At 39.4% G+C, this 24867-nt stretch overlaps 1 protein-coding gene across 2 annotated transcripts in view; it reads left to right on the top strand.

The window, feature by feature from the left end:
- The window catches only part of CDC123 (cell division cycle 123), a 32675-nt gene extending 12543 nt beyond the window's left edge, over positions 1 to 20132 (top strand). Inside the window, exons 7-13 of one of the 2 annotated variants that reach the window (XM_062491691.1) lie at positions 2412 to 2460; positions 4076 to 4151; positions 7079 to 7201; positions 10460 to 10488; positions 15639 to 15767; positions 17558 to 17695; positions 18521 to 20132. In XM_062491691.1, the coding sequence (XP_062347675.1) occupies positions 2412 to 2460; positions 4076 to 4151; positions 7079 to 7201; positions 10460 to 10488; positions 15639 to 15767; positions 17558 to 17695; positions 18521 to 18547 (571 nt within the window). In that variant the 3' untranslated portion in view covers positions 18548 to 20132. The remainder of the gene's footprint in view (positions 1 to 2411; positions 2461 to 4075; positions 4152 to 7078; positions 7202 to 10459; positions 10489 to 15638; positions 15768 to 17557; positions 17696 to 18520) is intronic. The other variant, XM_062491692.1, reaches the window with a different exon arrangement.
- The last annotated feature ends 4735 nt before the right edge of the window (positions 20133 to 24867 follow it).

The following is a 24867-nucleotide window of genomic DNA, read 5'->3' as shown; positions in this document are numbered from 1 at the left end:
ACTGGAGAAACTTGCCAACCTTATTAAATTGCTGTTCTCAGTGTTGAAAACAGACCTGCATAATGGCTTTAGGTAACGTGTCCTGTGGTCAAGTATTTGGATTTGGAGTTTGACAGAGCTGCTACATATAAAAAGATCTTGATCCTTCTGGTCTTAACTTCTTAGTGTAACTCTGTAAAAAAGCTGTTGACCACAATGCAGCCAAAGAGTTTGATCCCTTCACACCTAGTATTCAAAATGACAGAGGCTTCAGAAAATACAGCCCAGGCATGTCTCAGTTTGGGGTTCCTGACATCTTCCTGATTATTCTTTCAAGTATATCCAAACCTGAATAGGATGTGGGTTGAAGACACCCCACTTAGCATTGTGCCTATAGAGATCAAAAGCCCATCTGTAATATGTGAGTTTAAATGGGTCTCAGAAATAAATGCTACAATGAGCTGGTAAAAAACATGAAATAGCAACCTCAAGTCGCCCAAAATTTACTCCCCGAACAAAGGTGGCCTTTTGTCAATGAAAAAATATATAATATATATAATATTTATTATAATTATAATATTAAGAAGGAAAATTAGATTACAAAAACATGAGCATATTTTGTCTTGTGCTGTGTTCACTCATCTTTTCTTTATTAGTACTCAGTCCTGTGTCATTAAGGCTCAAAAAAAAAGTACCCTTATTGTGTTTTGCAGTATTCTTGCCTGTTTGCTTGATTTGGCAGCGATACCTGCGCAGTCTGTGGGGCTTGGGGTGGCACCCAAGGATTTAATTTTCTGACTTACAAGGAAAGAGGAACCATCTTTCTGCACTTAGCTCTTACCTAAAATGTTTGAGGTTTGCGTTAGGGAATAATTTTGATTATAAGGCTGGGTTTTTTTGACTGCTGGAAAAGACTGTTACTGGAATGAAGCAGATTGCAGGTACCCCAATCTCAGATACGGAGGTAATACAGGTGAGAGGTAATACAGGTGAGAGGTAATACAGGTGAGAGGTAATACAGGTCCTTGTGTGCAGGCGCTGTAAAACTCCATGTGTTGGACTTCAGCTGCCTCTGTAGATAGAGTTTATTATTGGCTTTGTGTATGTGTGGAATATATTCTTCAGCTTGGTAGGCATGTACTCTAGTAAGGGAGGAGTTCTGAGTCTAGCAAAACTGTGAGCTCTTAGGAGTTTGTTTCTGTTGCCTTGACAGATCTTAAATTGCGGGGAATCTAAACTGTAGTTGAAGGATGTTATCTGTTTACACGGGCTTACAGATATATACATATATATATATATGATGTGTTTGATCACTGTGCTTTTGGAAAGCCTGCCTGTATTGCCCTACTTTTCTGTGTGTTGTGGATATTAAAGTCTAAACTAAAATGTGTGAAATTTATTTCTGCTGGCAGCATACAGAATGAACTCTTACAATAGCTCTTCAAACCAAAGGCTGGGTAGCCATGTCTTACAAATGCAGTGTTTATGTGAGACTTTTGGGTTGCTGAATGAAGTTCACTGCCAAAAGGAGATTCTATTAATATTGCATTTAGTACTATTGCTCAGCAATGACCCTTAACACAATTCTGTGCTTCCAAGTAGTTTGTTGCCAGTAAGGTCATGGAGTAGAACCGGAAGAAAAGCACATGTTCTTCTGTGAATTCCTTTTGAAAATTGCAGAATCTATTGCAAGGTTTGCTGTAAAATTACAAAAAGGTACATGGAAGTTGACTTGGCTTATAACTGCCTCCATTTTTGCTAGCTCCTGAAAGGAGACCGACAGTGAGCTCCTCAGAAGGGACAAAACCTTGACATCTGCTTGCAGTTGTAGAAATAGTTCTGTTTATTCCCACTCTCAAGAGATTTGTAAGAGTATTTCTTGAGGCTCTTAATTTAGAAAGATACCATGCTATGGAATCAGGAGTGCTTAGCAGCAGCGCTGTTTTGCATCCTTTATTCATGGAAATGAACTGCTGTAAGGCATGATGATGTGTCTCTGTCATGTGGTTTGGGAAGTTAAACATCAAAAGTCTTTGGGAAAACATGCTGCAGTGAAACTGGATTAGATTGCTCAAGTTTATTGGGTTTTTTGAGAATTCAGTTATGCCATCGTAATACAAGGGGAAAGGAGCAGCACTGTTGATTCAAACAAAAATAAATCAATGGTGAATAAACACTGACGTTTTGGACACATCCGTTTCTGGATTTAAGTGCTTCCAAATTGCACTAGAATAAAAGAGGTCATGATTCTGTTTTTTTCCCCATGATAATTGTCAAAGGAGAGTTGTTATGTATTACATTTACTTGCTTTGAGCATTTTAGAAATAATTTAACAGTAGTTCTTGTGTTTCGCAGTTTAGGGTTATTTTTCTCACTATGGCTTAAGTCTTACACATAAAGCAGATTTTGAAGCCTGTGCCTTACTTTTCCAGATTTATTCACTGTACTGATGATTCCCCTGATCCTTCTTTGAACTATGAGGTAGGACTCCTTGCGTGATTTCTAAGTAATTTAAAAGAATTGCTCACAAGCTGGGTGACATTTGTGGTTGGGTTTCTGTCCGCTAAGTGTTTTGTGTTTGTTTCATTTATGTTGCTTTCGATATGAAGGGAACTTCATAGTTCAGCACTGAAGGTCATAAGAAGTTCATTTCATTGCAGATCAGGTGGGCTAAAGTGCAGATTTGAGAAGCTTCCTTGCAATGTCCTCTTATGCCTGTCAGGTTGTGACAGGAAGGACAAGTTCAGTAGCTCAAAGTAATTTTATTTTTGATGGTGAGCTGCTTGTGCACATCACACTGAGGTTACCAAGGGTGAGGCTTGTTCCAATGACTGGGGACATCCTGAACTGCTCTGTCACATTTTGTTTCCTATGTTTGTTACCAGATCAAAATGTTCAGCTATAAATGCTTTAAACTGTTAATGTGGAGCTACTGCTCTTACGGTAACATCTACTCATCTCTCTAATAATAGTTTTAATGTAAATATAACATTTGTCATCATGCTGTGGGCTTAAAGGGCTTTTCAAAAGTGAATGAACCCTGTTTTATTTTAAAGCACTATCAAGTGTGCTTTAAAGATACAGGACATCTAAAAGTTGGAACAAAGAGTTTAATGTTAATACTGTAATTAGGAATATCACCTCTGGTTACTGAAGCTTTCTGCTTCAGTTTAAAGGGTTTAGGAGTTTCCAGCATCCAGTAGCAGTAACTGGGGCCTTCAAAAACATCAGTCCTTTGGAATATTTCAGCTTAGGAAATACAGAAACTTGAGAAAATGCCAGAGAGATGCTTTAATTCCCAGGCAGTCTGTCCTATTGACTATAATAGTTTGCTTTCTATTTCTGTCCTGTGTCCTTATTTTAACTGGTTTATGCCTTCAAAGGCGTCACAGAATTCTGCTTGGGTGTCTACCAGAATAGAGGTTGATTTGGATAAATTTAATTCTGCTCATCAGCTCCTTTGACTAGGGAGCAACTTTCTGCCAATTCCATGACAGATTTGTTATGCTGTACAGCAGGGTTTTTATTTTCCATGCTTTATCATTAATGTAACTTGGAAGTTGTTTCATAAGTGATTTCACAGTCATAAATACTGTACAGAGTGGAAGAGCATAAGATAATTAAGGTGGGAAGGGACCTCAGGAGGTGTCTAGTCCATGCTCATGCTCAAAGCTGGGTAAGGAATGAGATCATATTGTCTTGCTTGGCATTTCATAAAATCTGGTCTGAAAACCTCAGTGGGTGGAGGCTGCACAACCTCTGTGAGGGAGCTCTTCCAATGCTTGATAGGTTCAGATTGGACGTAAGAAACCATGAGGACTTTCTGCTCTAAGCTGGTTTAGACTATATGGTCTTTAGAGATGCCATCCAACTAAAAGCATTCTGTGATGCTCTGAAATTAATGTTAAATCTAATTGTTTTGAAATATTTGCAAAGATAAATATGTCAATTGCAGATTTAAGATTGTTTTGTTTTCTAGTATCAGTGGTTGTCTTATCATTACAGCAAAACTGTAGCTCTAAAAGGTAGCCCTGCTGACAAAAGGATGCTGTTACTTTTCTGAAACAATGCTTTGCCATTTGTTTTTCCTCCACAGCTTGTTCTTCGCAAATGGTGTGAATTAATCCCTGGTGCAGAATTCAGATGCTTTGTCAAGGAAAACAAGCTTTTAGGTAAGGAATTTCTTAAAAAACAAAATTACTGGATGAAGTTTTGAGGCGTTTCTCTGATTCCTTGAATAAGAGATAAGTCTGAAGGGGGTTCTTTCTTTCCACACCTCATTTCTGAAATTAATGGCCTCTTCTTTCCATAATTTAAAATGTGGTTTACCACATCTCACTTGCCCCTGTAGTCGAAAGCCTGATAGCACAGCGTGCTTACCACTACAGTGGGAAAATTCTTAATTTAATTATTAATTCAGAAACTTCACCCAAAGGCAGTTTTATGGATGAGTCTTTTATATTCAGGAACAAATTGCATCATATCCAACTTGCAGAATGAATACAGAGGCAGTTGTGTGTTGTGCTGCAAATACATGAACCCATGTAGATAATATATGCAGAAAGTTGGGGAGGTCAGAACATCTCCACAGGTGTAGGAGGTGTCAGTGCAGCCTAGTTAGAACCCATTGTTCTGTTACTCAGGTGCAGAATCCTAAATGTAAAATGTTTCAAGTGGCACTGAAGAGCCATGCACAGGGCTGGTGGTTGCATTGAGAGACCTCTAGCAGCTGGAGAACAGGCAGACTGTGCTAGAGCATGTGTTGTAGGCAGCTGAGTATGGTAAATTTAGGGTAATTTAGGGTAAATTTAGCTCAGTTTCAGTCTGGTTGTGTTGACTATTCTATGCTGACTATAGCAGGAAATGAGATACCCAGTGCACATACAGGTGCTTGAATGGAGGGGTTTAATTACCGGCTAATTACTACTTTGAAGTTTGATTTTGGTGTGGTCTACCATGATGAACAGAAACTCAAATAGCACAGGATTAGTGCACATTTATTCTGAACAAGGTTGAATCATTCTGCCTGAGCTCTTCTAACAAGGAAGTGTTACAGAAGTGATGGAGCAAATCCAGACTCTACAGGAAGGAAGGTGATTTTTTTTTTTCCTTTAAGATCAAACTAGGTTTGCTCACTTTGCCTTTCTCATGCCTACGTATTCACAAGCACCAAGCTCCGTATCCACAAGTGGTCTGTCCAGGGTTCCTTGTGATGATACGGAAGGCCAGGTATACTGACTATGTAGTTCTCACTGTTTCTCCCACCTTAGCATGGTGAGTGTGAGCTTGTTTTGGCTGTGCCTTTTTGTACGTGTTGGGAGCTGTCAGTAATTTGTTGCTCCATCCAGCCCCACCTCTGTGAACCTTTAAGAGCACGCTCCCTGTTCTTCGTTTCCCGATTTGGGTTTCCTGTGGAGCTGCACACAGATATTTGAGCTGTGCTAATCCAGGTGCTGTGAACACACAGCATTCTCCTAAGCCCTTTTATTTGGCTGTTGCTTCTGGTGTTCCTATGCTCACCTTCCCATTTTCTCTCAGTTTATGCCAGTTGCAAATATATTACAGCTCTCTGTAACATAATTTATCTTCCTAATAGCAGAGATTTCCCATTAAGTCTGTATTGCTAAATGGCTCCTGACAGAGCTTTTTGAAGGGAGGAGACCTGAATCCTGTCTTGCTTTGTGATGTTGGAATACCACAACTGCCAGAGATACACATTACTGTAATAACCTCTAAAACATTTGAATGTAGATTTACTATGGAAGATATATATATATATATGTAGTAATAGTGACCTTCAAGTACCTCAAAGCATCTGTACGTTGGCTAATTAAGCACTATGTACATTTCATGATCAGGTTTTGAAATCTAGTAGACTGCAAGTATGTTTTTTTTTTTTTTAATCTAGCACTCCAACTGCATTTCTGAAGATAGTTCCAAGATTTTTCACAATATGTTCCTGTAATCCTACAATTAATAAACCTGTCAGTCAAACTAAGGAATGATACTTGCAGTATAGTGAATGATTTTCCAGTTACACATCTGCATCCCCTTAGATACCATCATCTTTTGGTTTTTGCTTTTTAGGCTCAAGTAGCTTTGCTGTGGTATTAAAAATTCAAAGTTCCATTGACATCATAAACTTTTTACATTAACTTTTACAAAACGAGCACATCTTTGATAGTAGTCATCATTGTCTTACAGTGAAACTGTGCTTTGTACATGGTTAAAACAGCAAACTGACCTGATACATCTTCCTTGAGGAATTCTGTCTCTTTTTGTATGTAAATAGACTGAATTACTCATTCTGCAGTGGTGGGGCAGGTCTTGGATTTGACATTTGTCAAGCAGGGTATTGGAATGTTTTATGTTGATACATCCTGTATGAGAACTCTTGTCAGTCAAGATACATGCAAGTGTATAATCCTGTTGATGTCATTTTAAATCAGTGTCTTGGAGACAAATGTATGGAATTAAGAACTTGTAGGAGGGGTGGTTTGTCTACGTAGGCAAGAAAGCCCTTGAGGGAGCAAATGGGAGCACTAAGGTACTGGCCTGCATGCCATCCCACTGATTTGGGGGTTTAGGGTTTCAGCTATACTGCCTTATCAAATAGGCACATGTTATTCCACACTTTAAAAATCAGTTAAATGAGAATCTGTGGTATCCAAGGATCATCTTTGCTAATGTGCAAGGTTGGACTCCACCCCTGCCATTTCATGGTTCCAGACTGTGGTCCCTACATGTGATATGCAGAACAAGGCTTTTGACCAGAGTAACCAAAGGGAATAAAACTGAAAGGAAGTGACAGAAGCTGGAAATTTAAACACAGGGAAAGTTTCCTTCTAAAATTCACTTTAAAATAGTCAAAGTGTGTATATATAAAATGAAGTTCACAAAATTTAGGACAGAGCTGTTCAAGGAAGAGATTCCTAACGGAAGTACTTTTAAGTATAACAGAATAAAGCCAAACACCAAGTCACAAATAATGGTAGAAACTTGGGAAAACCCCATCTTCTTTGTCTGATAACTGCTTTTTTTTCTGGTTGGGTTTTTTGCATGTCTAGAGCTCTTTATAATTACCTGAAATTATTGACAGGTGTATCACAGAGGGACTACACTCAGTACTATGATCATATCTCTAAGCAACATGAGGAGATCTGTAGATCCATACAGGAGTTTTTCAAGAAACACATACAGTATAAATTCTTGGATGAAGACTGTAAGTATCTTGAGAGTATCTGTGGATATGCATCTCTCTCTTCATTGCTGTTGCTTTCCCAGGGCTTGGTTCTCTTTAGCTTGGGAGAGTCTGAAAGCTCTTGTGGCTGAAGCACATTGGGCAGCAAAGGTTTGGAATTACATTGACAACAAAAAAGCCCTGAAGGAATAGGCTGGAGCTCTTCAAGAAAACACAAGAAATGAGTGAAAGATCTCTTCAGAAGGCATAATAACTTTTATTTTAAGGCTTTTCGCCCTTACACTTGAAAATAATTTTTATACCAGAAAAGCGTGGTGGGAGATGCTTGACAAAAGGCATTCAGTAGTGAGAAGAATACTTGCTGCTAAATTATTGAGGTATTCCTTGGATAAAGGATATTTAAGTTTCTTTTCAAGAAGTTTTAATTATTTCTGGAATATCAATGCACACCAGGTTAGGTGCTGAAACCTTTGAATAAAGGCCACAGTATTGGATACAACTAATCAGTTCAAATAAATTGTCTTCTTTTTTAAATGTGGAGTCCTTTACGAATTTGATTTGAAATAGTTTTCTAACATGGTTTAGTGAGAATTGATAGGTGTTGTATTGTAATGGGTGATCAATAGTGGTGAAAAACATGATGAAGAAATTTAAATTAGGTCTGACATGGACCAAACTTCAGCTTAGTAAAACACACAAACGTAAGAATTTTCTAGCAGTTTTACTGTCATCTCTAAAGCTTTGAAAATTCAACCTTTAGGTGGGATTTTAACATTATTGTTTTACTGAGACACCAGAGCATTCAAATAGTCATCTCTGTCTGAAAAAGGTACCTTCAAGTGCCAGTCTCTGTTATATTGAAATTCTTAATAATCTGACTCTGCAAAGCTGCTCTGTTTCAGTCCAGAGAAGTTCTCATGGGCTGCTGCTTGACGAAGACCAGTAGAATAGTACACTAATATAGTAAGTCCATTACATTTTGAAATAAGATCAGTCATGTAGATCTGGCATTCTGATTACTGCCTTTTAATTTTCCTCTGTGTTCCAATGTAATTTTAGCTGGTATGTAATCAACTGATAGATAAAAATTCAGGGCACTATTTCTGGAAATTGATGCCTAGATTTAGGCTCTGAAACGACTGTCTGGTGAACTGAAAGGTCTGAAATGTCATCTTATGTAAAGGATGCCATCTGAGTTGCCTTGAGGATAAATGAGGTTTCAGGGCAGACTTCCGGGATGAAGGGTTGTTAAACTTTTATTCTTGGGCACTAAATGCTGGTCCATCTGCAATGAAATACCATGCAGAAAATGTTTTCTGTGTTTTTGTGGGTGTTTTGGGTTTTTTTTTTACCACATTGCATTTATCCCCCATTATCTTACTTGGTCCACTGCCTGGTAGCATATGTGTTGTTAACAATAAAAATCTGGGTTTGCTTGTTTGTTTGCTTTTAAAAGGAAAGGTATTAGAGCTTTTTTCTTGACTTCTTGTTTCATTGGGAATTTTGATGCTGTTTGCTCTGCTTTTTCCAGTTGGTCTGGTAGCATCTCCAGATGGAAGAGTTGAGTCAGAGCAGCTGAAGCATTGCAAAGTCAGAACAGTAGGATAACAGATGGATGAATGCTTTATAAATACTTCTAAAATATGTTAGAACCTTCTAAATACCTTTGATAAGAGCCCAATAAGAGCAGTGCTCTGGAGGTGTTGATAGTGCAGAGCTGGGCTTTGGCTTTCCCTCAGTTTAGAGCAGTTTCTGGTGAAGCTTCACTATAGTCTCACTGGCACTGGACACTCCTGCTCTGAGGTGTTCCCTAAGGAGAGGGAACAGTTCAGGTTTTCTTCTTGTTCAGTGTTTGTGACTGCCCTGAACCAGTCATCAGAGTGCAGTCAGTCTGAATTCCAGCTGTGTGAATCCCAGTGAATCCAAATAAATACCATTAGCCTTAGTGGTTGCTTTAGGCTGACAGGTCTCACTATAGAAACCCTCAGATGCAAGGGATATCTTTGGAATATGACTAAGGAGAGGATGTGGTGTAGGCACTAAGTTCAGTTGAACAGCTGGAGAAGAAATCCTAGGGTTCCTGTACCCCCACTTTGCATTGATGACTGGCTTAGCCACTGAGGGCTTGTCTTCCTGGGAGAATGGAGCACTTAATCCTTCAGTGACTTTGACACTGATGCAACCCAGCTTGTGCAAAAGCTGTGTGGATTTTTAGGCTATGTGATAAAAACCACCTGCGTGACTGGCTTTGGCTTTGTGGAGTTGTGGTTTGCCCTTTGCCCAGCCAACTTCACATTAAATGTCAGATTAAGCTTTACATGCATGGATGTGATCAGTCAACATCCCTGTTCCTGGCAGGCAGCTTCCTGAGACTCAAGTGTTCTGCAATAATATCCTGAGTTTAGTTTATCCACATGTGTTGGGAAATCTCTTAGCTGGAATATTCCCTTATTAGTGAAGGAAGTAACAATACAGCATTTATCTGAGGCTTTTCTAAATCTTTTTTTCCCCCCTTTCTTCCTGCTAAACTGGTACAATTTTTGCATGTAGCCATGCCTGAATGCTTCCCTGTTGATTTCCCTAGCTCAATAGAAAGACAAGTCAAAGGTTTGTTTAACTATATAGAGCAAAAGCTAATGGAAAGCTGCATATACAGAGTCATGTTTAATTAAGCCAAGGGAAGGAACAACAGTAGATCCAGGCAAGGCAAGTTTGAGTCAGTCACTGAGTGGTAAAGGAGTTGTTTGAAGGAGCTGTTGACATTAATTAGGTGTACTGTGTCTGCTCTGCATGACATCAAACATGGCCCTTTTGTTGCCACCAACACCTTTGTTCCTACAACCTGTTTGTCTTGTTAGCTGCTGAAATCCTAGTGTCGGTGGAGCAGGAACTTTCTCTTACTAAATGTTTGTGCAATGTCCAACACAATGGAGTCTTAATCCTTCCCTGAAACGTCTCTGTTCTGCTGTAAATGAAACAGCAGTAATGTCAAAGATAAGCTCTCTGGGCTAATAGTTTATCAGATATTCTTAATGGGAGAAAAATCAACAGAAGAAACCAGCGTTAAATGGAAAAACCCAACAGCTGATTTCCCGGTGCATTAATAGTAGTTCTTGAAGTGTTTCAGCTCTCTCTTAGAAGTATATCCAATTCTGGTTTGCACTTCTTTAGATGTATGGACTTTGCAGATTGTGCCGTGTACACAACTGTCTGTTCAGATTTAGACATCTTCTGTGAAATTATATATCTTTTACAATTAACTTTTTTTCTCCTTTTCAGTTGTTTTTGATGTGTACAGAGACAGCAGGGTAAGTGAACAATAGGTTGTATATAATTGTTTCTTCTGTGAAAACATGAAGTACTACAAAGATCAAACAAATAACAGTTTTGTCTTCCTAGAAGTGGTCCTGGAAAACACCAACCAACCAACCAAAAAAATACCACCAAAGTAAAAACCCCAACCAAACAAAAAAAACACCAAGCAAAACATACTTGATGTTACTCTGTTCCACAGGTCTTTTTCTATGTTAAATGCTCTCTACAGTAGGAGAATAATAGGATTAGGAGTGTAAATATGTCTGTGCCAGTGATGTAATTATTTATTTAATGTCTTCCAGAGAAGTTGTCTGTTCTAAAGCACAGCACTTAGGCTTCAACTGCAATTTTCTCAGCTCTGTGAATCTACAAGAGGCAACTTAGTTTTTGTTATGACATGAGAGTCCTACTGCAGTAATTTAGAGTAGAATAGATTTTCAGTTGAAGTGACCTACAATGGTCATCAAGTCCTACTGCTTGACCAATTCAGAGCTGACCAAAAATTAAAGCATGTGGTTATGGGCAGTGTTCTCAGGCACATGGTGCAATTTGTGGGGCTGTCCTGTGCAGGGCCAGGAGCTGGACTCAGTGGCCTTGTGGGTTCCTTCCATCTCTGGATATTTTGTGACCCTTTCATTAAGGGTACGGTCCAAATAACTTTCAAACACACAAACAGGTTTGGGGCATTTTCTTTTAAAACAGGTATTTCCTTGGGCTTTATTTCCTTCTCCCTGTGTGTGTTTTTTCACTACAGCATTTGAACTCATTAAGATTATCCTTAATATTTCTTCAGATGATCCTGTTAGATTGGAAAATGGTTCATATCTGGAAGTCTAGGATAGGAAGGGATAGTTGTGAAAAGAGCATATGAATGTGGTGTCCCCAGTTTGTGACAGATGGAAGCCAGTTTTTTCTTTACAAGCTGTTCCAGCTGTGGCTCTGAGAGTTGGGCAGATCAGAGCTCTCAACATCCATATAGTGATGGATTTGGGGAGAAACAGCCCACCTCAGCTATTTGAAAGACGTGTAGGTAGGTGTAGTCCTTAGGGGTGTGGTTTAGTGGTGAACAGGGAGGTGCTGGGCTAAGGGTTGGAGTTGGTGATCTTAAGGGACTTTTCCAACCTAAATAATTCTATAAAGGTGCCAATATCAGAGTTACTAACCTTGACTTCTAGTGTGAGTGAAGAGAAATATTTGGTAAAAGATGAAATGTGCTTGAAAGGCTTGATTGGAGAAAATCTTTAATAAAGTTGAGTTGAGTGTATTGGGAGTAAGTCCTGATTCTCATTTTGAATATTGCTGAACTATTTTTTAATTGTGTAACAGTAAATCATGCTGTAGTTTACAAAACAGGAATGTGTCTCTTGTGGAAAACAAAACCATTTCTCAGCCCAGCTTCTAATGTAAGTATGTAAAATGAGGCTGTGGGCTAGAGCAGTTGTGCTGTAATGGAAATTACCTGCCCAGACTCAGATCAACAGACATGAGGATGCTGTCAGGGAAAATGAGGAGCAGCACTTGAGCATTGAACCAGATTCTGCCGTTGGGTGCTCTGCTGCATAGCTGAGGCATGAAGACAGATTATTTAAGTAAAAGGTTTCAGCCTGTGGGATCTCAAATGAGCAGTGTTTCTTCATCTGTCAAGATAAAATATATCTGTAGATTTCTCTCGGTGCCTTCTACCCTCAGGTCTTGTAAACTGCCAGATAGCCCTTTGTGTGTCAGATGCTCCTCCTTACACACGTACTACTGTGGTTTGCAACTGTGTTATTCATCACTCCCTTGTCATGTGAGTTACAGGCAGCTAAAGAATATTGTGAGCATGATTAATTTCCAGAGCCTGTGCTCCTCATGAGGCTGGTTGCACAGCAACCTCACCTACAGAAAGAGAGAAATGTTCACTCTCTGCTTGTTTTAAATCCTTTAAACTCTAAATATTCAGCTTGGAGAAGCAGGTTGTTGTTGTGGTTGTAAATGACAGCAGCCACCTCCCCATGCTCTCTTTAGTTGCGTTAGAGACTGACTGGAGTTGGTTCTGCGGGTTGTGCTCACTGAGTTGGAGGCAGGAGTTCACAAGGGCCTGACAGTCGGCTCTGCTGTTGCTCTTTGCTGTCTGCCAGGTGGGAACTACAAACCAGGTTCAAGACAAGTCACTGTGGTAAGACAGCAATGCAGGGAGTGGCTCCAGACCACTGCTGTCTCACAGCTCTTGTTAAGGAGCAGACCAGTCTTTGTGTCTGTGCCTTGTGAGCATTGTCACTGTGCCAGAAGGTGCAGCTGGAGTTAGGGAGATGTAACAGTTAAGTTTGCATTTTATCTGTTTTTAACTTCCTTTGAACAACAGGCTTTGTCATGGGCACTTCCTTTCATCACCCTGCTGCTTAATGCCTTAGTAAAACAAAGCATTAAGCTGGCAGGGTGTAGTAAATCTATTGATTCCTTCTTTTAGGATGAGAAGAAAATATCATGTAGTACAAGTGGGGGGATTTTTTTTCCCCTCCACTTATGCACAACATTTTTTTCCTGGCTTGTGCATTTCTGTATGCTCTTGTATGACAAAGATTACTAATAGCAGGCAAAAGTAGCAGGCAAATAGCCTTACTACTGCTTTTTAGATACACAATGCAAGTTGTCTTGTAACTGTACTTAAATCATAACATTGCATGTAAGACTTGAGAGAGAATTTAATCTTAAGAAAAGGCAGTTGGTTACTGACCCAGGGTTACATACACTACTTTTAATGAGCCCTGAAAAGAGGTATTTAGTTTGTTTTGCCACTTCTCATCAATTTCCAGCTAGCAAAGCTCAATGCAGATTTGAAACCATCTCAGGGAAACAGCTGTTGCTGTAGATGGTGCACTGTACTCTCCACTCCACTGCAGGGGTGGAGAACACTGCTGAGTGCTCACAAAAAACGTATAGCTTTCAGTAGTCTCAAAATCAATTTTCAGTTTTTTTCCAGGGTACATTTATTCTTTAGAGAAATGATCTTAATGTTCCTAAAAGCTGGATGTATTTGGGGTGAAGAGGAATTTCTGTGAAAGCCTTTCATAGGGAAGTATTAGGTATAAATGTTTATGATGCAAGGAAAGATTCTCTGAACTGCTGAATGAACTTTGGCAGTCATTGCTTCTGTGATTAAATTGGTTCATTAGCTTGTTTTTCTGGAGTGATAGAATTAATCTAAACCCACAGATTCCTCCTCGTGCTGCCTTGGAGCTAACAAGACACCCCCATTAGCAAAAGTAAAAGATTGCTTATCTGAGAATTAGTGACAGCCTTTTGAGGAGGACTAGAGATGGGAAATGACAGCAGAGCTTGCCCCATGGGCTCTCTGCTCTGATGGTGCCAATATTAGTGCAGAGGTGTTGCAACTCAGCCATGCAGATTTGGGCTTGCTCATCTTTCCAGAACAAATAAGAAACCACTCAGGTCTGTGTCTCCCAATTTGTAGTTTCTTTGGTAGCTGTCTGGTTTTGTGCTTTTGTTGTTTCTGTGTTTCTGTGCTTTGGCTTCTTTAAATGTGCTCTGTGAGAGCTGTACCTCATGGACCTGCCCTGAGACAGACACCTGTGAAAGCCTGTGTGCAACCACACGCTCCATGCTGGGGTGCTGGCCCAGCTCCAGTTTGCAAGTCATAACCACTGGTTTCACCTCTGCTGGGACTCCCCACACCTGCACGAGGAGCTTGCTGTGGATAGTAACAGAGCCAGCAGAACATTTCTGCTCTGTATCTCACAGCTTTCCATCTTTTGCAATTCCACAGTGTGTCAGTGCCTGTGGGATAGCTCAGGTGGCGTGGGTGGGAGAGGCAGGCTCCGTGTTACTCTCTGCCGATGCCTCCAAAGCATCTTTGTGTGTTATAAACCAGATGGCTCTAGTGTAAATAATTGAAAGTATTTGCTGTTTGTATCAAGATAGGCGAGATATTTTAAAGCAAGAAGATCCTTCAGAAATGAAGGAAGTTGAGGAGAAAGCAAAACGGATGTTTAGTAGCTACAGAGTCTTCAGATTTGTCTTCCCATTTCAGTTGATCTTTATAATAAAGACAATAGAACTCTTCAGCCCTGCATATGTTACTGCAACTTTTTTCTTTCCTGTTTGATAGAACTGATTTCTTCCAGATGTAATACTAGTTTTGCAGTATTTTTTACTAGCAGCTATAGTCATATTTCCTTATAATTTATTACAATGTTTGGTTTTATTAGAATAGTTGGTGCTTTCTTGGGCAAGAGAGGATGGCCCTGTGCTGGGGGTTGTATCTTGAAGTGTCTCAAGGAACGCAAATTATTTCTTCCTCCCCCACGTCTTGTTGGTCTCTGCTTTCATTTTTCAGTTGTAAAGCAGCTGTGCACACTACCACAACTGTTTGGAACACAGATGTGTTAAAGATGAGGTACAGTCTAGTGTGGACTACTAGTAATGGCTGTATTAGAAATGCCTTTTAGTTATTCTTTATTTATCTATGTCTCTACAACATCTTTAAGCTTTCATGAGCTCCTCTAGCATTTTGCAGACCTTGCTGTCTGTTTTTAGGATCCCTTCTGAGACCAAGACCAGCAGTTTTTGTAGACTGCTGGATGGCACAGCATTGCTGAGGTGGAGTTTGTTTGTTTGGTGTTTTGTTTGTTTGTTTGGTTGGTTTTTTTTGTTTTTGTTTTTTTTTGTGGAAAGAAAAATCCCTGTTTAAGTGGTTTTGGGGTTTTTTTGCTTGTTTGGTTTTGTTTTGGGTTTGGGGTTTTTGGTTGGAGCTCTCCCCTATTTCTTGTTCATTCTCTCTGGGGATCTTGGTCGATCATGGGGATTAGCCAGAACTTCTGTGGCTTCACCTGAAAGCACCTGGCACAGATTTACATTTAGTTTATTTGAGCTCTGTCTGATCTTTTGTTTAAAAAAAAACATCTAAGTAAATTAACACATCATAGCTTGCTGTGATATAAAACTCTATAAGGTAAAGGATGTTAAAATATTCTAAGTGCTTAAAACTAGGTAGTTTCAATTTTGACATATTTTTATCTAAATACCCAGATAACAATAATCTAAATATATGTGTATTTTGGGTTTTTTTCTTCTGTTTTTTCCCTTTTTTTGCTTTTTTTTTGATTCTGTGGGTTGTTTTATTTCATCTGTGGTTCCTTTGCAGGGTAAGATTTGGTTAATAGATTTTAACCCATTTGGTGAAGTAACAGACTCCCTGCTCTTTACATGGGAAGAACTCACCTCTGGAAACAACTTGAAAGGAGACCAGAGTGAAGGGGAAGCAACAGAACAGGTAAGGGAGGCTAAATAGCATCCAGCAGGATTTATGGCCTTTTCTTTTTTTTTTTTCTGTTACAATCAAATTGTGATGCAAATCCCATTGAAGTAAATGATGCCCCTGTGAAATATAAACTCTTTGGAAGTAGAATCTACCTCAGTAGTTAATCTCAACAAGTATTACCTGCTAGTTTTAGATGCCTACAAGGGAATTTTTAGTTCAAACAGTACAAGTCCATATTGCAATTTTCACCCCAGTGCAAAGACGATGCTCTGAAACTTGCTTTTACAAAGTTTTGATGCATTCCTTTCAGCTTTTCTTAACGTCTGTTACTTGTCTATACTGTGTAATCACCTAAATTTCTGCTTGGTTCTTGATATCTGTCATGTAGTTTCCCACATCTTCAGTTTTATGCTTGGGGGAGACAATCAGAAGCTTAACTTCTGTCTCATCTGGAATACCCTTAGCAAAGCCTTGTCCTCTGGTTGACCTCCCAGGACTTGCAGAACAAGGCTTTTCCATCCCTCTTCCAAGCAGCATTTCCTCTGTGAAAACAAGGAACTTCTTGTTAACACAGAAAGGGAAGAACAGTCTTAATTTTTTGTATTCCAGCTTTTTTTTCATCACTGTGCCTTGAGATGGAGTCCTCACATCTTAACAAGTTCTTGAGCAGCTGGGTGGGAGATAGACAGTGGTGTGTTAGTGGATCTTGGGAAACATGTGATTGTTTTCTGGGGAGAGATGGCTGGCCAGTGTGAGCTTTTCTTTATTTCCTAGCTTTTGAACTGCATTAGGGGCCACTGAAATGACAAACTTCATTGAGCTGGTTTTAACATTGAAGAGTTTCTTTATTCCTGTGGCCCTTTCCAAAACACATTGACAGGGAAACCCCACTCCAGGCTGTTGTTCACGCCATTGCCTCTGTATCAGCGTGGGGTTGTTGCTGTGTGAAAACCCATTCTGTGAATTCTCCTGCTAAAAGCTGTGTCTGCTTTGTTAAAACACACTCCCAGTTGTAGAGCTGTCTGTGGGACACATGAATTTTCATTTTGGGATTTTTCTTTCTTATTGCCAGATGCTTTATGCAGTTTTCTGTAGTGTAATCCTGGATGTAAAGTAGAATAACTTGTCTTCATGTTTCATCCAGTCACAGAATCTGATGTGAAGTTGCTAATCTCTCTTAAAATGAAGCTGTTTATTGCTGTACAGCTGGCAATTGCACAGCACGTCAATGTGTTCAACTGAAAATTATATAATTCTGCAAAACCTGTTGCTACAATTGAGCATGCAGAGATATTTTTTACCCTTTTATAGAGGTATTTTTTCCTTCAGTAAGTAAATTGGTTGGAAAGCTTAAATTGTAATTTCAGTAAGGTTATAGTTGCAAAAATGTTTAAACAAGGAACTATAAAGACAAGTTTAGGGGCTCTATCAAAAAGATTTTTCTCTATCCAGATATCTATCTAGATACTATTGCCCGAAGTTCCTTGTAGCTTCATTATTACAGCACAGTCGTAAGCATGAATTTATTAAATACATTAATAACTGATACACTGGAGAAACTTTAAAGTGAGGTAATGAAAGCCATTATTTGACTGTTTAACATGTTTGACATTTTAAATTGCTCCTAAGTGGGCAGAGGTTTTATAAGAAATCTACAATTTTTAGAAAGCGCAAGTTTAGTTGAGTGGGTGCCAAATAAACTCATTGGCAACATGACTCAGTCTCACGGAGGAGTCCCAGAAACATTTCTGGCTTTATTCATGTCCACTGTTCTTGTCTTATCTGCGGTGTCTTTTCCAAAGGATTATCCAGTGTTCCGTTGTACGAACAGCAAAGTCACCGTCCAGCCCAGTCCCTACCTGAGCTACCGACTGCCCAAGGACTTTGTGGACCTTTCCACAGGAGAGGACGTTCACAAATTGATTGACTTTCTTAAGCTGGTAAGAAGTAGCAGAAAAAAATCTCTGACCTTTCACCTCTGTCAAATGGAAACACAGAAGTCCCTCTGGATCTCTGCTTCTGTTACTAACAAAGACTACGTAGTTACAGAAAAAGCAGTCTATGAAGCCATCACACAATGTATTGTTGGGTTAATTGTTTCTGACGTGATAAAGAGCAAGCTTTTTACTGCTCTCACTTGGCTTAATTAATTTTATTTTTATGGGAAGGAATGAATGTCGTTTGACAGATCTTACTGAAGGACTGAGCTGTTTCCTTTCTTACTGAAATGTAAATATGAATGTAGTATGAATGGAAACGTGCTTTTTGAATGCCTGGAGCTAATGCTTTAACTTCTAACATTTTTAACTTTTTTTTTTTAAGTTACAAGACGAATATATTAGGAAAGTCCATGAAAGAGCTGTTCCTTTTTCAGTCTGCTGTCTTTGTTCTTTTAACGCACAGTAACATGAAAACATGACATCTTTGTAAGGTAGGGAAGGGAGGGCAGGTTACCTGCATCTGGATCACTGACTCTTGCCACCACTATGATGTTTTCTGGTTCTTATATATTCCGTAAGTTAATGGACAAGACAAATCTTGCTCTTTGCTGGAAATAAAATCCTACAGTTTGGGATGAGAGAGAGAGTTAATATTGCTCTGTTTCATTTGCTGGAAACATTACCTCTTACTGTTCCAAAAAATGACTTAGAAATGCAGTCACTGTCTAATCCATTGTATCTGGAACACTTGTCATGATTCATTACTGCTCTTACTTCAGATAACTGTGTCCTAACATTATGAACTCTCCTGTTTTCTATTGACAGAAAAGAAATCAGCAAGATGATGACTGAAGTACCCAGAAGCATTACATTGAATTACAAGCAAGAGATGTGGCAAACGCTGTATTTAGCATAACTATTAAACTATTGATTTAAAGAAAACCTGCTTTTTATAGTCAATGAAAGAACTGAAGAGCTGTACATCCTCTGTTGGTTTATAGAAATGTGTAGGGAAGCTTCTTCAGGGAAACACAAAAGGTCAGGGTGAGTTCTCACTGGATTCCAGGTGCAAAGAAGCAGCAGCCTGAGTGCAGCTGAACTACTGCTTTCCATTTTTCATAATGTGAAGATCGATGCCACTGAGCTACGCCTTCAGACTCCCCAGTGTAAATATGGCAACACGTAACGCTTGTGCAGTAAAAACGTGGAGCATTCTCTGAATTTATGCACAGTCTTGCTTAATACGTAGTCACAAAGAAAAAGGAATGTACATTTTTATCTGGAGTAACCTTTTAAAATTGTAAATTGATTTTGTTTGGGAGCACTTCTCATCCTTTATGTAAAGAAAAAAAATGGAGAAGGGATTTTTTTCTTTGTTACAAGGGCTAATATTTCATTTCAGAGAACAGCTATAGCTATAGTAGACTACTTAAGGTTTGAAAATTTTGCATATTGGGAATTTGAAATTCTGAATGCATTTGAAATAAAATAGTATTTTCACAGTCGCTAAATCAACAAAATTCATTTAACTTCACCAAATTTAATTTCATTTTCATAGTAAAGCTTTCTTGAAACCTGTTTTTTTTAACATGATTCCATACTAGACATCATCTGTGACTTTAATATACATAATTAACATCAACCTATAATTTTATATGCAGACTCAGTCTTGCTTCCTTTGTGTCACCTTTCTGAGTTTCTTACGAAAGCAATTATTCTTTCAGCTCTTAAAATTCTGTATTAATTTGGTACTTCATGTTTTTTGTATAAATGGAAACTTGGCTAAATCTGGGGAAACACAAGCTCTTGTTACCAATTGCTGTTGTTTGGGAGGTGGGGGAGGACAGTGTTAGGTGAATCACCAGCTGACTTTTGAATATAGGTGCTTGTATGGCATCAGTAATTTATTAACAGTGTGCAGAGTTCCCATTGAAACAAAAGGACATTTGAAGGAGTTCATATAACCCCTGGAAACTGGGTCCTATTTCAAACCAGTTACGTGATACTCTGTGTGTGTGTATAAAGCTGTTTGTGTTTCTTTGCCTTGCTTTTGCTGTCAGATTGGAATGGTGCTTGGTTACAATCTGTTCTTGGATGTTAAATCTCAGCTAAGTTAAATTATTACTTACTGTCTTTATTTAGCTTCACTTTTGAATGAAAACTTACTCAAGTTAAAGCTTATGCAGATTAAGAATCCACACACTGATGAAATATCACAGATGAAAGCTCCTGGAGTCAGAACAGGTTTGCCCTGCGTTTGAAGCATTGGAACCTGCTACTCACTAGCTTTTTGTATTCAGATTAGATGATCATTAACTCAGGGCTGGGCTATACCTAATCCTGCCATACTGCAGGGTTTTGGATGAGTATTTCTCACCCTCATCAGAAGGATAATTTGTGTATAAATGTCTGCCTGAGGTAGGAACCTCAAAGTGTAAAAAATAAAGCTTTTCTCTTTGTCTTAAAGTTTCTAGTCGTAACTTAAAATGTTGTGATGATCTCATTATACTTCCTTTACAAAGCTGATGCCCTGGAACTCCCAGTAGATTCATAAATGCTTCTAAACTATGGAGTATTGTCTTTAAAAACATAAAGTCTTAGTTTCCCACCTCTTCCACATGGGCTCCACAAATCAATTTTCCACTTTCTCCGCTGTCTTTGCTGAATGTTCACCAGAATATATTTGGTGATGAGACCACTTTGCTGGGACCCTGTGCACTTTAGAGTGTCCTTTAGGTGGGTAGGCAGGAATTTTTCTCTTCTGAGATGTGAAATGCTGACAGATGCCCAGTCTGAATTCATGGGCTGCTCAGCCAAGCTATCCAACACTGATCATGAACTGCAGGAATTTGTCCTGCTTCCTTTGGGCTTAGTTGTAGTGAAGAGCCATAAAAGGTAGCAGAGCAAAAATACGGGTCCCAGGTTCAGAACTGGTACAGAAAAAATTCCCCAATATAAAAACATGATCTACAGGATTAGGTCCCAAAAAATACCCTATCCTTACATTTTAAATGCATACTTTAGATATGCATTTGCTTTTTTCCCCAACTTCAGGTAACCAGACAGTGAATTTTATTTGGCTGTTAAAATTCTTTTAGAAGAGGAATCTTTAACTTTATATGTCCTTTTGATCTTCTAGGAAAATTAACAAACATATTCCCTTTGGGGAGCTGAGGGAGCTAATGTTGACAGATTAAAAATGCTTCAGATCAATTTTACACTGAATAGTACATGACACTTTCTATTCCACCAAAAGAACAGTTTCTGCCTCTGGACATCATATGCAGAAATTGAAAATACAAGTTTCCAGTTTTTTTTCCAGACCTATTTAATGGGATTCAATTATCACCATTTGCTGAGCAAGACCAACTATGTACTGTATATTCTTAATTATATGCTTAAAACACAGTGTAAAGATGCTTGCAGTCTCATCTAGACAAACAGAAGTTTTAGAGGGAGGTAATATGCAGTCATTTTACACAGATCCTGTGCCTGCCAAGCCCTGCAGAAGTCTGGCTGTGTCTGATGGCTCCAGCAGTGAGATTCAGTTCTTGGGCTGCAGCTCTGCCAGGAGTGCCAAGGGAAAGTCCTCATTGTTTCACAGCCAATACTTGTGATGTTTATTCTCCCAGATGGGTAGTGAGGATCAGGATTCCTGTAACTCCATGAGTAGCAGTTGTTAACATGTCCTGGCTTAGTTCAGGATTTGGAGTAGCATTCCTGTCCTGGGCTTCAGACTGTCCTTCAGACTGTCCATGCTGCTTGTTCTCTTTTGACTCTTCTTTCTCCAGTGTTGTACATGTCTTTCCTCATCCCTCAGCCTCTTATTTGGATAAATATTAAGATCAGAGTTGATAGCAGCAGCAGCATGGATAATACTGATCTGAATTTTAAAACCTCTCTCTATCGACTTTTACAAAGGCATGTTTTTGAGTGGTGCTCTATAATAGCTAAAAAAATACCCCTAAACCCTAAAAGCAGGAGAGTAATATCCAGTTCCGAGTCTCAGTAAAATCAGTAGCACTTGTTGGATGCTGATCACAGATTGTAAAACTCCACATAACTGCATCTGACACCCATAGATAGAAATCTCATCTGTCTCATTGTTGCATACTCACCTGCTGCTCTTGTCCAGGGTGCAGAGAAAAGGTACCCTGTGAGATACAGTTCAGGTGCTCATTTGAGCAACAGAGACCCTTAGACATACCTGATTTCAGGCTTTCAGGTGAGAATTGCCAGGTGAAAGCACCCCAAAACAGATCAGTGGCAGTGTGGAGATGGGTAATAGCATGGCACAAACCTACGTAAAAATCCTTCTGTACCTTTGTGCATGGCTGAGCTCAGCTTTCACAAACTGTTCCAAATTTGAAGTGTCGAATAGCCAAGAAAGGAGCACATGGTGTTTGTCAGTGAGCATAAATAGGCAAATCAGCTTGGCAACTGGTAATTGATTTCAACCTTAGAGGCCAAAAGTATTAATTTTGGTTGTGTTTGGACACATGTTACATTTTGAACATTAGTTCAAGTAATAATATTCAACTAAAATGCGTATTTTTGGCAAAAAGAAGATGGACTTGAAGTATAACACAGAAACAGACCATGGTGCTTTTGATTCATGAAGGACACTTGGTAACACTGATATTTAGAGCCTTAATAAATCTACCTTAGCAAAAGCTTGGATGTTGAATTAACATTGTCTTCTATTTGAATTGGATCACCTCTGTAAAGAGAAAACGTCCATCTTGTGGTCATCCTGGCATTATATAGAGCTAAAATAAGACTTGTTGCCATAACTTCTGTATTTTGTGTAATCTTGAAGCTTTCTCAAAGATATAAAACCCTTAAGCAGTTTTGTGTGATACAGGATTTTGTAGTTAATAATGACATTGGCACTGCAGGAAGTCTGGTTTTGGTTTTCTTGTTTCTTTCTTTTTTGATTGAGGGAGGGAGGTATCCTGCTACATTTCTTCATGTGAAGAAATGCAGCAATGAGTATCCTACCTGGGTATCAATAGCATTTTGATTGCTCTGAGATCCTCTTAACAGCTGGCCAGGCTTCTGCCAAGGATGTGTTTTGGCAATTTGTAGGGAAGAGTTGCTTGGCTGGTTGGTCATAAACACTGACTGCTCAGAACCATTTTTTCAGGGCAGGTTGCTACTTAACAGCTGAGCTTCCAGGAGAGATTTGTTGCTCCTAAGAAGCATTACTGTCCAAAAGAGAAAAAGTAATCAATACTTGTTCCTAGTCTTTAGGGCTCAAATCCAGATGATGGAGGGGCTTGAAATTTTGGGTTCTGTCTTGGCTTCTGCTATGAAACTGTGGCCTGACGGACTGTTGCACTTCATTGAAGTAAATGAATTATTCATGGGAGCTGGGACTGTAATATCCAGGAGAGAGAAAGAGCATGTGAAGCTGAAACGTCTGTAACCAGTATGAGGAATACACAGGAGGAGCTCAGAATCAGGATGTGTCAGAAATGATTGATGTGCATTTCAGTGACTTTAGAAGATTAATGGCAGCACTGCATCTCAAACCTGTCTGTTGCTCAGGAAAGGCTGGAGGCACTGTGCTGAACACCAACAGTGTATTTTCAAAACTTGGGAATCACAGAATGGTTTGGGTTGGAAAGGAGTGTTACTGTCCTCTAGTCCTCAAATTCCAGGAATGGGGCAATCACAACTTCTCTGGGCGCCTTGTTCCTGTGTCTCACCAGCTTAATCATGAAAAATTTCTTCCTTAATGTCAGTCTGAACTGATCCTCTTTCAGTTTAAACCTGCTGCCTTTTTTCCTGTCACGACAGCCACTGGTAAAAGTCTGTGTTTCCTATAAGCCTCTTTTAAGTACTGAAAGGCTGCAGTATGGTCTACCCAGAGCTTTTCCCAGCTTTCCCCACCTCCCTCAGCCTTTCCTCAAAGGATAGGTGTTCCAGCCATGGGATCATTTTTGTGGCCTTTCCCTGGATTTGCTCCAACAGGTCCATATTTTTCCTGTATCGGGAACCCCAGAGCTGGATGCAGCACTGCAGATAGGGTCTCACCAGGGCAGAGGGGCAGAACTCCCTGCCTTGATCTGCTGCCAATGGTGCTGGGGATGCAGCCCAGGATGTGTTTGGCTTTCTGGGCTGGAAGTGCATATGGCCAGCTTGTGCTCAATTTTTCATCCACCAGTATTTCCAAACAATACTTGAGAATCTCTTGGGAAAGTGCCTAACGTGGGAAGACTTGAAAAGACAGAGTTAATGCAATTTTTTCCAGAGGACAATTTGTATTTCAGAAGGTACAAGGTGTTATTCTAGAGTTAACTGTTCTGGGTTGCAGTCAGGCTTATTTGAAGCTTAAAACTTTAAAAGTCAGAAGTAATTCAAGTGGAAGTGCAATGGAGTTAGTATTTGGTGCTCTGGAGAAAGCAGGGAGACGAGAGAAGCAGAATAAGGACCTCAAAAGACAGTTTTGGTAAGTGTGGGTGTCAGTGCCTGCATCCATGTGGGAGAGGTGGGTGGGAAAACTGAAGAGAGGTGCTTTTTCAATGGCCCATCAGCAGTGTCCTAATGTGAAGGGAAAATGGCACAGCAAGGGCTTGTAAGGATCAGTCAAAATGAAAACTGCGGAAATCTGAAGGAAAGGCGCATGATTTAGTGTGAAAAAATGAGTGGATAGAGAAAAAATGACAGATGATTCAGAGAAAACTGATGCTGTTAATGTTTTCTTTGCCTCACTATTTTTCCTTTTTTTCTAAGGAAAAGAAGAAATGAAGCAAATTAACACAATTTAGCAGAAAAATTGCACTTGGAATAGCTATTGGTATGAAGCCAGAGAGGGCATTGTGAGACCACTATACATTTTATTTCAGGGTCTGTATTTTTCCATAGCTTTGTTAATGGCTGGAGCGGTGAAATAAATAGCCTGTATAAAAACCCATGGTTGGCAGTGACTTGAGAATACACTCAGGCACTTTGGAGGTTTGTATCAGAATTTGAAATGGCCATAATACACAGGAAAAATGGCCTGAAATAACGAGAAGAAATTTGATAAAGCCGAGTGCAAAGAGCTGTAGTTAGGAGGAGAAATCAGACGTTTGTGTATAAATGGGTGAGAGCTGGCAGAGCAGCAGTGCAGTGGGAGTAGATAAGTTACAGTAGAGACCATTAAATGCAAGGTGATAATAAGCTGT

This window comes from Cinclus cinclus, chromosome 4 (assembly GCF_963662255.1).
Source record: "Cinclus cinclus chromosome 4, bCinCin1.1, whole genome shotgun sequence".
NCBI classification, from domain to species: domain Eukaryota; kingdom Metazoa; phylum Chordata; class Aves; order Passeriformes; family Cinclidae; genus Cinclus; species Cinclus cinclus.
The sequence above is the reverse complement of the archived record's forward strand: the minus strand, read 5'-3'. Positions and strand labels throughout refer to the sequence as shown.